The sequence below is a fragment of the Amphimedon queenslandica genome, unplaced genomic scaffold (assembly GCF_000090795.2).
Source record: "Amphimedon queenslandica unplaced genomic scaffold, v1.1 AMPQUscaffold_13478, whole genome shotgun sequence".
NCBI lineage: Eukaryota > Metazoa > Porifera > Demospongiae > Haplosclerida > Niphatidae > Amphimedon > Amphimedon queenslandica.
In genome coordinates, this window is record NW_003546286.1 from 152,000 (window position 1) to 165,204 (window position 13,205).

At 36.8% G+C, this 13,205-nt stretch overlaps 2 protein-coding genes across 3 annotated transcripts; one reads left to right on the forward strand and one right to left on the reverse strand.

Moving 5' to 3' along the window:
- The first annotated feature begins 97 nt into the window (after window positions 1-97).
- On the forward strand, window positions 98-9,254 carry LOC100635102 (tRNA (adenine(58)-N(1))-methyltransferase TrmI-like). 2 transcript variants are annotated; one of them, XM_019994283.1, is made up of 7 exons: window positions 98-724; window positions 3,649-3,839; window positions 4,211-4,302; window positions 5,200-5,381; window positions 5,868-5,963; window positions 6,022-6,084; window positions 8,890-9,254. In XM_019994283.1, the coding sequence occupies exons 1-7, from the start codon at window positions 226-228 to the stop codon at window positions 8,910-8,912; spliced, it is 1,146 nt and encodes a 381-aa protein (XP_019849842.1). In that variant the 5' UTR covers window positions 98-225; the 3' UTR covers window positions 8,913-9,254. The 2 variants fall into 2 exon arrangements, with proteins under 2 accessions (XP_019849842.1, XP_003385084.2); XM_003385036.2 differs by lacking the exon at window positions 8,890-9,254 and adding an exon at window positions 6,171-6,439.
- On the reverse strand, window positions 7,456-13,113 carry LOC100635223 (uncharacterized). The gene is made up of 7 exons (XM_019994282.1): window positions 12,625-13,113; window positions 12,486-12,568; window positions 12,374-12,432; window positions 12,241-12,326; window positions 11,272-11,446; window positions 9,322-9,619; window positions 7,456-8,002 (listed from the first exon to the last, which is right to left on the reverse strand). Exons 1-7 carry the CDS (start codon window positions 13,080-13,082, stop codon window positions 7,950-7,952), a joined length of 1,212 nt encoding a protein of 403 aa, XP_019849841.1. The 5' UTR covers window positions 13,083-13,113; the 3' UTR covers window positions 7,456-7,949.
- Window positions 13,114-13,205: the final 92 nt, after the last annotated feature.

The window sequence follows — 13,205 nt, forward strand, 5'->3', positions numbered from 1 at the left end:
CTAGCCAGGCCAAATACAGCGACGGAAGCCGCAACCACTCCAACCTTCTTTCCTTCTATGGCAAGCGATAAAATATACGCCGCTATTTTTATCCTTTTCCCGCGGAGGTTGCTGGTCCCGGAGCTAAGCAACGAATGAGACAAAACTGGATTTGTCAGCCCATATATGGAGGTGGACAACAAACCATAAAAAGTAGCCTCAGTCCCTTGGCTGCCCTTGTAGGGTATGCCCAGATCAGTTATAAAGTGCTCAGACCAGTTATTACAAGTAATCAAGATGAATAAACTGATAAGCAGGAGTGTACACATTGTGAATCACTTCAAGAAATCACTCTCTAAAACAACACTCAATCTTGTTACCGAAACTCCTCATCATCAAAAACCGTTCCAGTACGACGAACCACTCATCTCGATCAACAAGAGAGGACGCTCTACATTATTTCAGTTAAATAAAGATGCCATTTTACCCACAAGTGATGGAATTATCCCTCATAATAGCATAGTCGGTGGTCGTGGAGCACATTTTAAGACCAATAGTGGTAGCCATGTTTTTATACGCCGCCCATCGCTAGAAGAGTATGTCTTATTAATGCCACGGGGACCCGTTGTATCGTATCCTAAAGACATATGGGCAGTATTGGGTTTATTGGACGTGGGACCGGGGTCAAGAGTGCTGGAGGCTGGTAGTGGATCAGGGTCACTCACACTCCATTTGTCTAGAGCTGGTGAGTCAGTGTATGTAGGAATACAATTCTCAGTTGATAGAAGACTAGAGTGATAGAATGCAATACTCATTCATTTTATCCCTCCTCCTCCTTCTCCTCTTCATTTTTAACATAATCTTTCTCTCCCCCCTCCTCCTCTCTCTCTCTCTCTCTCACTCTCTCTCTCTCTCACTCACTCTCTCTCACTCTCTCTCTCCCCCCCTCCCCCTCTCTCTCTCTCTTTGTTTGCTTATTGATACTGAGGCATCATCATGATGACTTGCATTGTAAACACACTTATAGTGTCATATTGTGAATTGATAAGTGATTTGTTTGTTTGGGAGGATTAGTGGCTCCTTTCATGTAACCCAATTCCTTTAAATGGAAATTTGGAACTAAAAAAGATTTAGTGAGGAAGTGATGCAAATCCATGTGATCACCACTGACTCATACAGCCTGATATACTACACAGAGTACATGTACCTATGACCATTTTCTCGTCATTCTTTCAACTCTGATATACTTGACATTCCTAGAATTACATTGACCATTAGTTTACTATTATCCAGATACTTCTGCTTGCATCATATTGACAAATTTCAGTGTTCTGGAGTAACAAGATTAATGTACATATAAGTCAAGGGGCATATTGATCAATTTAGATTTGCAACTTAACTTGGAGAATGTTTCCGTCTTAAAGATGATCAATGCTAGCCCATAGATGGCACACACATTGTGCAATAGTCAGTGAATGTTATGGAACTGAAAATCAAAAGCTTGCAGCTTCAGTTGGAAATGAAGAAGCAGCAAGTTTCATTGTCTTAGTATCAATCATTGTTATTATTATGCAGGACAGTGTGGGAACAAAAGCCAAGACAAACCTTTACAATAATAACTAATGCCCTTAACTGATTCATGTTCATATCCTTATTATTATCATTAAATGAGTGAGATAGAGCTAAGCAAAATAAAACATATTTTTACAGAAGCTGAGTGTCAGATGTATACTAAACATTCTTGCCATTCCTTCCATTGAATTATAATTAAATCAATAAATTGGCAATAATTTTTGTAATAATTGTTGATTATTATAATTAAGCCACCCAGTCTACAGTATGATACTTTGCGATACAGCATGTATATAATTATGCATGTTTTATGTAATCACAGCCTATGAACTTTCTAACAACCTGTTTCCTCTTCTTGTTTACAGTTTACTGGATGTCCATGTTATACCCACAAGTATAAAGCCAATTGATGCAATTATTAAACTCCACCATGTTATGCTGTGTGCCTGTGTGGTTCTAAGACATTAGCAATGATATAGTATCTTACTATTGATCCTTATCGCTAAGAGATATTTATCAGTCATTAATGATAGTAACTAATTCTTTTAGCAGAATGTGTTTTTGTGGCCTAGTAACATTAACCCATACCTCGGTGGTTAGACTATTTGGCACAGAGCCTTGACCACAAATTATGATCAATTAAAATTTGAACTAAATCTATAGTGTCTGCCTGATTACATGTGTACCAATGAGAGCTGAAGTTCCCTGTCTGACCTGAAGCCTCATGCCATCGTCTGTGTTGCCTTGTTTTTGGGAACGGGATATGATAATCACTTTTACTTAATTATTGCAATAGCTGACCTACTCATATTATATTATAACTAATTAACAATACAAACAATATCACAGTATGTATACAGATTGTTTTTTTTTTATAAATAATTCTTGGTAAAATGCATTTGTGAACATGGCAATGATATCCTGTGTGAGCAATGGCCACTAGTTTACAGATTGTGTGTCATTGTATTGAGTTTTGTTGACACAGCGTGTAGGTCTGTGGTAGCAGAAATGGCTATAAAGTGTACATGTTTGTTTTTGTTCAAATAAATGAAAAACATGACAATAGAATTTTGGTCACGGACAATGTACGTGATGATAATACACTGATGTCTAATGCGTGATTGTCATTAGGCCTGTTATGCATAGTTTCTTCTTTGCAATTAAAAATCCATTGTAGCAATAATTAAAAATGTGAAGTGAACGTAAATAATGTCACGGATGACCTGTGTCACAGACATCACAAACAGGTGGCGTGTTTGAATTATAAGTAAAAGGTACACATTCGACTAATAGTAATGTTAATACTATGCGTGTGTGAGTGAGCATTGTGTGTATGTAAATTACGTGTGTGAATATAAACAGGAAGTCTGCTCAAGTTAAAAATTCCCTCTATGAGTTATTGTAGCTATGAAGTAAACCCGTACAAATGTTCATGTTCTTGTAGGTATTTTGCTTCATGTGTTTGTGGTTTGGTACTGCAATTAGTGCTACATTGAAACTCTGTTACTTTATCACTACACTTTCCCTCTGTAGTGCATGCAAACAAACAACCAGTGGAGACAGACAACCCAAACCAATCGAATCAAGTCTAAAATTGATATTATGTTACTGCAATCCTGTGGGTTTTTATCTAATTTATAAAAATGAGTGATTCCTTTGTTAATTTTGTTTGTTGGATGTTTCAGCAATTAGTGCTATTATTATACACAGGTATATGGGTGCAGACAGGGGTGACCCTTTTAATTATGTGCTCTTGGTTATAACCATGCACTATAGACATGACACTGGCACCTGTCTACCATTCCTCCACTGCAATCCAATAATAGCTTGATTCACCTCATAAGAACTCAATTCCTAGTTATGCTGTGATCCTAGACGCTATTTTTATTATTTTTTAATTTCTACACCTGTAATGTTTTCATTTGTCTTTGATACAAGGACCAAATCCGTCTGAGTCTGTTTTGATTTTACAATAAATGGCATGAGGTAAACTTTTCATTATAAACCAAGTTACCACAAACACCCCCTCTCTCTGCCCATCCTCTCTCTCCCTTGACCATCTCTGTCCTCGTGTAAATGTTAGTCTTTCCTCATTAGTCGCTGATAGTGGGAAAGTCCACAGCTTTGAGTTGAAAGACAAACACTTGGAGACTGCGCGTGGGAATGTCTCGAGGTGGGGGAGGTCTAGGGATCTAGGTGGCGGTGAGGACTTTACGAGAAACATCGACTTTTATAACTGCAGTGTGGAGGAGTGTGACAAGATATTAGGGAGTGAGACGGTTGATGGGGTATGTAACTACATATGTTAATGAAGAGAGGAGAGAGGGAGAGAGATGGGAGAGTATAAAGGAAGAGAGATAGAGACAGAGCTATTGTGTTTATCGCTAATAAAGGATAGAGCATATGTTTACCATTCCTTTGAAACAAAAAAGGTCATCATGGCTTCTAATATATCATAATGTAATACTTGGTAGTTTGTGATTGCATTTGTTGTGTATGAGTGAGCATTTAATACTTATAGTATTGACTAAAAATGGCACTGGAATGCATAATTGGATTATTCAATACAAGGAATTGCTTCAGTATATTGTGCAATTGTGGTTTCTCTCTCTCTCCCCTCCCTCCCTCCCTCCCTCCCTCTCTCTCTCTCTCATTGCAGGTGGTACTAGATATGGTTGACTGTAGGCGAGTGATGAAGAGTGCTTTAAGTGTCATGAAGGAGAATGCTATAGCTGTCATCTATTGTACCAAGTGAGTTTATGTGTTTGGCAACATAAGAAAATGTGATAACTTTATGATCAATATAAAAAGGAAAATATGTCAGTACTGAAGTAATGAAAGCAATAGGGATTATAACATTATAGAGAAAGGAATGGAGCTAGTACCTTTAGTTTACTTTATAATAGTTGGGGTGTACATAATAGTGTGCAAGATATGGATGTACTAGCAAAGTCTGTCTTGTTGTTAGATGTGGTGTTATGGAACAGATCCTTTAGCAATGAGTCTGTTCTCTTTCTTTTATTGATGTTGTTGGCAGCATATTCTCACATCTGGTTCCTACACACGCACTCTTGTAGCCAGAGAGAGAGAAAGAGAGGAGACAGAATGATGGCAAGACTGAGAGAAAATTATAAGAGGAGTCTGAGAGAAACAGAGAGAGAGGGAAAGATTTTGGGAGGATGGAAGAACAGGAGCTAGTGAAAGAAAATTGAATACGAAGCCAATGGAGGGATATCATGAGAGCTTTACTTTATCAGTAATTGATAATTGAATATGAGACACTTGTACTGATTTTGTTGATACCTATCAGTTGTGTATTAAATGACTGTGGCTAGACATTATGGCATCTTTTTAAATTTTTATATTTATCCGAAACAAATCAAATAATTAATGGTTAAGAGAGAGAAAGAGAGAGAAAGAGAGAGAGAGAGAGCCTCTTAATTTATGTATGGGAATCAAAGTCAGTATTATAAAAAGAGAGAGAGAGAGAGAGATGAAAGTGAGAAAGAACAGATTAATTTGTAAGAGATGTGATCCATTAATGATTTGTTTATAGGAGTGGTTGTTTACAGTTAATTAGAGAGAGAGAGAGAGAGGTACACACGGTGAAAGAGCAATGTGTTATTGTCACTGTTTATTCTTTTCTAGTATCAGCCAAGCCATCCAACTCAATTACCATTTGGAGCTACACAAAAACAAACTCCCTCCACACCACATTGAATCAATGCTCGAAGTACTGCACAGGCATTGGCTAGTACAGCCGGCGTCACAAAAGAGAAAACATGTCTCGCAACTATACCCAAAACTGAACAAAAACAATGATGAATATGGTAAGGGGGGCAGATGGTCTGGCTAGGGGAAAGAGAGTCTTCAATAGTGTGTAGCAGCAAGGAAGCATGTCCAGGATTCGCATTGCAATCATATGATGACCATTAAAGGATGCAGTACTAGTCATTTACATGTGTTAGAGGACAATGGCTACTTCCTCTCTCCTTTCTGTACAATACAGGATGTGGAGGGACCCTCTGTGGTTGTATATGCATGTACATGTATATACAATAATGCTGAGGTTATTATCTGAGTGCATGCTTAGTATAATACTATTAAGTAATTGAGTGTAATCCTCCTGATAAGATCTAATGCAATTTAACATGTATAGTTTGAAAATGCTGAATGTAAAGGGATTCTGTATTGGAGAGTTTACTGTCTCCTGCATGCAATTACCATGTTCGCTGGTTACTCATCTGTCCACTTGTAATTGGGACATTGACTCTCTGGCATTAGCTGTTATTAATCTGTGTGGTCTCGTCAATTAGGTCACGAGCGTTCTCAAGATATAGCAGAGGGGAATAATTCGAGTTTGCCAGACCCAGTAGGAGGAGATATTGAGTCATCTTCAGACCCTCTTTCAGGTAAATTTAATGAGCAATAATAAATCACTGTACTAATATTATGTTTTAATATTTTCAGAACCATTTGGTGATATTCCCTGCTACATTGCAAGACCAGAGCATATACAAGACCCTCATACTAGTTAGTTCAATGTACAATTTTATTCTTATTTTTTATTTCCTTATTATAAACAAACCCACACACACACACAATTGCATAAACAAAAGCTTTTCTCATCAAATTAAGAAGACGTTGAAAAGACTAAGTCACTACATTGAAGCAGTTATTATTCATTTTGAAAGGGACTATTCTCAATGTATTGTAACATTCAATTATCTCTTTACTTTAAAAGGCTTTGTCTGTAATGAAAAACAACAACTACTACTACTACATCATGAGTGTAGTAATTAATATTATCATTACGCTACTATTGATTGGAAGACCAATTATAGATAAATTATGAGTCATTGATGATCAGTTTCATTTCATTTGTAAACTCTTGGCTATAATAAGCGAGGGAGAAAGAGATAAGAAATACCTTATCGTTTAAATCAGATATAATACTGTATGAAAAATACATACTACACTGTTGTTGTAGACAGGGTTTCTTTCCCACAGGATTTTTTTGGTAGTGCTGATGCAGCTTCTTGTCAGTGGATTGTCAAGTTGCTCAAAAGTTGGATGAAAGACCCTGTACTATAGTACAGGGTATTTTGACAAAAATCACAAGGAGAGTATTCTCAATCATTATAATTTTTTCTGATACATATACATGTTCTTATGCTGTGTATCAACTTTGAGCTGATTTCAATCAAATTTGGATTTTTTTTACAAATTTTTAAAGTCACTCAGAAATCAGGCCAAAGTCCCTGTACTATAGTACAGAGCCATTGGCTGAATTTCGCCAAAAATGACTAGGAGAGAATTCTTCATTTTTATAATTTTTTCTGATACATAAACATGTCCTTATGCTGTGTATCAACTTTAAGCTGATTCTGATCAAATTTGGATTTTTTACAAATTTAAAAGTTGCTCCAAATGCCATGTACTGTATTATTGTCCTTGTCAGCTCATGAAGCTCATACTGTATTTAGCTCACTTAGCATGCTTTGTGGGAAACTCTGGCTGTAAAGACCATTCTTCTATATAACTTAAACAGGACAATATGTTGCGTCTCTCTCTTTCTTTGTAGAAGAATAATGAGAATGAATCTAAAATGTTGTATTGCCTACACTTTAGGGCAACAATAAAAGTAATGCAATTATGCAGCAATAAAAGTGTGCAACAAGTAATTCATTTTTAAAATTTGAAATTGATTTTCACACCTTGTTTACACCTCGATGTGCTAACGAGGTGATAACAAGATAAATTTTGAAACTTTAGAGTAATTTTTTTCCATTTATATACACACGTAAATAGAAGGTCTTTTGTCTTCATATGTTACACATTCATGTATTATTATACATGTACTATGAATATAAATGTTTTTTATGATGACTATTTTAACACTTTACAATTTATAATAATTATAATAAAAAGAACAAAATCATGTGAATACATACAGAAAGGAAAAGATGATGATGGTGATCATATGATGAACTATGGTAGTATAATAGACAATGGAACACACATATATACATAATAATAATAATAATAATGATAATAAGACCTGTAATCATGTGAAATGTTAATGATGAATGGATGATGAGATATACATGTTGGATGAGATATAACGAGAGAGATAAAGAAGAGAGAGAATACACCAGAAGGAATAAAAAGTCAATGAATAAACCATATTAAGCATAGAGACACACATACAGACATATAATATGAGGAGAGAAAATTAATACATACATTATATACATGTACATGCATAGTGAGTTAGTCACACATATAACATCAGTATTTATTTATTTATTTATTATCACTAGGAGAAGTATCATTCGGCCACTGTAAGAGAGAGAGAGAGCAAGGCCAGTAGCTGGAGCACGGTTATGATATATCTGCTATTTTCTTGGAATGTGTTCAGAAGAAGAGGTGGAGGGACATGGAAACAGACCTGTAGCATAATGAAAATATAAAAAAATATAAATAATATTTTATAGTATGACTGGTAGAGGTATGCACACACACACACACACATCCCATTGGCATTAAAAATGATTAAATGTAATGTCTGTCTGGTATAATCTAATACAGAGTTATCACTAGACTACCAACTGACATCACGATAGAGAAATGTGTACAAACACTACAAGTATGATCTAAGAGTTACTATGTAGCGCTATATAGAGTGTGAGAAAAGATGTCAGGGAGGCCTCCAAAAGTAGAGGGCCATAATCTGATTTTGTGGTCAGTTATGGATGTATTGTTTTCATGAAAGTTTAAACATCAGAAGAGCCACAGTGTACATTCAAAGCAAGAGAGTATGTCTCAGAGCCAACTTGCCCACAGGTGTATGAAAATAGTGAGAGAGAGCCAATAATTATTTTTAAACACAACACACACATGTAAAATAAAGTTATTATTTTGACCGTAAGAGGAACAAAACAAAACAAATGATAAGAAAATAAACAGTACTGACTAAGGACAATATATTAATCTATTATCAAAAAATCTATTATTATATATGCATGCACTATGATCCCTCCCTCCCTCCCTCCCTCCCTCCCTATGTATTTATATATAGACAATATATTATTAGACATATTATATATTATTTATATATTAGACAATATATTTCTCTATTATCAAAAAATCTATTATTGAATATGCATGTACTATGACCCCTCTCTCTCTCTCCCCTCACCCTCTCTCTCTCTCTCTCTCTCTCTCTCTCTCTCTCTCCCTTTCTCCTCTCTCTCTTCCCCTCTCTCTCTCTCCCTTTCTCCTCTCTCTCCCCCCTCTCTCTCCCTTTCTCCTCTCTCTCTCCTTGTATGTTATTAGCACATACCATGTCAGAGGAGTAAAGTATAGTCTCAGACACAACAGACAATTAATCAATACAACAGGTCTAGTGGTCTACCTGACTTGAACAAGCTATCGCTTATCAGGAATGCTTGGAACTTCCTGAGACATCAAACACACACAAACTGACATGTATATGTTATGCATATCTACATCGCATTAATATGTACACGAGCACTATATGGAATACAATAAGAAAGAGAATAAGAAGACGTGATAGGGGAGAGGAGTGGGAGAGAGAGCATGAAAGAGACATATTGATCAATGATATCAAGTGACTTTAAAAATACCAATTTATAATCTAACAAACACAAACAGAGATAGACAAGTCAGGTAACAATATAAAAGTACAAGTACATGCATGTATGTATAAAAAATAGCACAACATTACACATACACTCACTCACTTACCCAGTGAATGGTGATGGTGGTAGAGTTTGTGCTCGTGGTCTATGTCATCCAAGAAATCAAAAGGGATTTGTGAAGGCCATATGGTAGCCACAGACTCGTACAAGAGCTCATCACCTCCAATCCCTTTCCCTCCTTTGAGGTATTGCTGGAATTCGTCCTGCATGCAATAGCGGCAGTACAAAGGAGAGGAGCGGCCGTACTGCTGGGAGGTGGCCTTCATGTAGGACCTTATGGCTCCACTGTGATAGACACCTCTCTGTCTCTTCCAGATTCTGTGATCAGGAACCAGTGATATAACCTTGGGGAAAAGAGAAGAGAATAACAGCTACATGTAGTTTAAGACCCACTAAACCTTTCAGCCATGCACATACATGTACATATATTTGATATGTCACAGACTCACAGCCAATAGACTATAGACTAATGATTACACATAAATGGAGGAGTGAGGGAGGAAAAATAAAGAATGTACTACTATAGCATAGCTCGTTTATTCATGTTACATTATGCTAATGGACTATAATAATACAAAGCAAAAAAAAGATATACTCATTTCTCATGATAGTAGTAGTGTAAGTGTGGGAGCCACTAGAAGAAATGTGAACACTATAAACTAAACAGCAACTAGTGTCGTTTTTATGCTATCCATTAATCAGCAGGTATACACAACAACTCAACAACAATAAGGATTCATTCATTGTTAGCCCACAACAAGAGTCTAATGTAATACACTAATAGATTGTTAGTTTGAAAGCTAATCAGACAGTATTCACCGGTAACTGGAGCAACAGACAAGACTAGACTAAGTATAGGTAAGACACACTGCCCAAGCCATACACTGCAGGTATGCATACACACTGACTACCTGATCCATGATATTTCTACAATTTTATTCTCCAATAAGGATTTAGGGCTATAAGCAGGGTTTCCCATTTAGCACACTTCTTTAAACTTTTTAAGTTGCTTGAAAATAAGGCCCAAAGTCCCTGTACTATAGTACAGGGTCATTGGCCAAACTTCATCAAAAATGACTAGGAGAGAATTCTCCATTTTTATAATGTTTTCTGATGCATATACATGTACTTATGCTGTGTAGAAACTTTGAGGGGATTCCAATCAAAATTGGATTTTCTATAAATTTTTGAAGTTAATTGTTCCAAATGTCATGTACCTATTATGTACTCTTGGTAATACTTGTACACTCACTTACATGTAGCATGCTTTGTGGGAACCCTGACTATAATATACTGCATGTGCTCAACATTTTTTCTTATTTTTAATGTTCATATTTACTAATTTACAACCCTGGGAATAATCTCATGCTAGACGGGGAAAATATTTAGTGACACTTTCTAACGAAAGCCATTAGGAGGGAGACACAAAAATTAAAATTTCTTTCTCATGGAAATACATGTACATGTACACAAATGCCCCTCAGGAAAACGCTAATTGTGTGTGTGTACACTTTGTCGTATCCTATTCCTATTGCATCCAATACAAGTGCCTGTGGGTTAGGATCATGATGGTTCTGGTGCCAATTTTGTAAATACTTCAAAAGTAAGGGCAATGGTATCACGTTACACTGAAAACACAAACAGGATTCTGTAGTGAAGCCATCGGACTGATGATAACCATAGAGACTAATTTTATGATTTGCTCTATCATACCATCTTTGTTATTGTATTCTTATCCTCCCCCTCCTCTCTCTCTCTCTCTCTCTCTCTCTCTCTCTCTTCTCTCTCTCTCTTCTCTCTCTCTCTCTCTCCCTCTTCACTCCATCTTAATTCTTTTAAAAAGATTGTTTTTTTCCTCACTGAAAGTTTTATTATGTAGATATACATGTACATGATAAAGGAGATAGGGCCTAGTAACAAATACATGATGGAATCTATTATGTTAATATTTCTCTCTCTCTCTCTCTCTCTCTCTCTCTCTCTCTCTAGAACTTACTTCATCACACATCCTTTTGCTGACAACAGCACGAAAGTCCATTTTACTCCAGAGCTCATCCCTGTACGACAGGAAGAGTGGATAAGTGCTTGTCCATGACTTCTTTCCAAGTGCCCATGGAAATATTTCATACTTGTCATCCTCTTCATCTTCTTCCATATCATTAGCCAAATAACTGGAGGATAGCAGAGAAAGAGAGAGAGAGAGGGGGGAGAGAAGAGAGAGAGATGGGGGAGGGAGAGAGAGAGTGAGGAAGAGGAATGAAAGGGAAAAGAGAAACAGATGGAAATATTCAGCTGTTAAGTAAACAGGAGAACTGTACAGTTGATTGACAATCATAACCCACCAACAATAGACACTATCAAAACCACTGACCAAAGTACATTGATAATTCCATTGTGCCTGTGTTTGGAACAAATAAAGTTTGGAGGAGCTTACTGTTTTAAACAAACACGAGGCAAATAAACATACAGAAACCACTGTAATAATGATAATAGTAATCGTTAGTTTTAAACTATCCATTATAATAATAATAATTTTCCATGCATATTATCCACAATTAACAGCAGACCTGGATAATAAGCCCCTGGCCCTTCTCCCTCATAGTCTTGTGCATTCTAACTAAACCTATCCACTTAGCATGTCAAGTACAACTAATTTGCACTCTTGAAATTAAAAACACGAGCTTAAAAATACATTTCACAAATTCAAAACTTGCAGCATCAGGGACTTAGGAGGGCCTTAGTATATGTACAAACACATGTACATTTATACATGTATAGCTACATGATGTGCTAGCCAGCCCATTTGCTCACACAGAATTGTGTTGTTACACATGTGAATATTAAAAAATCTCATGCAATAGAAATAGGGTACATCAAGAGTATATTATAAAGGTATATGTACGTGTTATATTTTTAATAAGTATGAGAAAGCTGGAGAAAGAGAGAGAGAGAGAAGGCGACTTACAGAGCAACAAAGAAGTTGAATTGGTTATATTGATCAAGAGGTAACGATGCTCTCTTGAAGTAAATGTACACCATTGCCAACAAATACTGTAAAATAAATAAATAAAATAATATTCATATCGAATAATTTTAACTTTGTCTGATATTTTGGCACAGGAGTCAACCCAAAGGAAGTTACAAATGACCTCATCTTCTAAAAATGAAAAGAGATAGAGGGAGAGTGGGGGGGGAGGAGGAGGAGCATACCACACAATCTAAGGAAAGCAACAATGCTGGAGTCATAGAGTGAAGAGGTCAACCCTCCACAATGCAACGGGAACAGATCTTGGCTACATAAAAGAACAAGTAATTTAAAAACCTCTCCTTCTCTCTCTTTTATCTTTACCAAGCAGCAACAGTTTCGTCTCCTTCTTCGGTGTGAGATCTTTTGGTTCCAGCCTGACGGAGTCTACCCCTTGAGCCTGTAGAGGAAGCGGTAGTGAGGAGCGTCTCTAATGGAGGAATGGGATGCCGGGGAACGACGCACATTAGGGCCATCCTTTGCTGCTTTTGGGCTTTCTTTTTGACGGAGGCTTTCCTCTTGTTCTTCTTGTTGTGGTAGGGCCTGTCTCGCCTCAGCGCGGCCCGACTCGCTTGACTGCTGACTATCAGCTCCTGTACCCGAGGCATGGCTCTCAACTGCTCTAGCTCCTGTAAAGTGTCCTTGTGGTTTAAAGGGAGAGAGAGATAAAGACTAGAGATTCTTCTCTCTCCCGGCAGCAGCTGCAGCCACGTGGTCAGCCCCGCCTTAATTATTTCAAAATTAGGGGAGTGGCTACCTGCAAACACTGTGCACTTCACCATTGTTTTCACAGCTTGCTTTGTTTTTATACCAATATTTTTACTTCTTGAATAATAAGCAAAATGTGATAAAAAGTGCCACAAAAACTTCAGTGGCTGCTTTCAACAATAAATTTATTTTTATGC

Bases quoted from the DNA above. Each gene is read 5' to 3' on its own strand.
- LOC100635223 (XM_019994282.1), bottom strand. From the start codon at position 13,082: ATGGTGAAGTGCACAGTGTTTGCAGGTAGCCACTCCCCTAATTTTGAA. The intron at 9,620-11,271 runs GTAAGTTCTAGA...CTTTTCCCCAAG, and splicing joins GCAAAAGGATGTGTGATGAA to GTTATATCACTGGTTCCTGA. The intron at 8,003-9,321 runs GTAAGTGAGTGA...ATTATGCTACAG, and splicing joins CCACCATCACCATTCACTGG to GTCTGTTTCCATGTCCCTCC.
- LOC100635102 (XM_003385036.2), top strand. From the start codon at position 226: ATGCCCAGATCAGTTATAAAGTGCTCAGACCAGTTATTACAAGTAATC. The intron at 725-3,648 runs GTGAGTCAGTGT...TTTCCTCATTAG, and splicing joins ACTCCATTTGTCTAGAGCTG to TCGCTGATAGTGGGAAAGTC. The intron at 5,964-6,021 runs GTAAATTTAATG...TAATATTTTCAG, and splicing joins ATCTTCAGACCCTCTTTCAG to AACCATTTGGTGATATTCCC.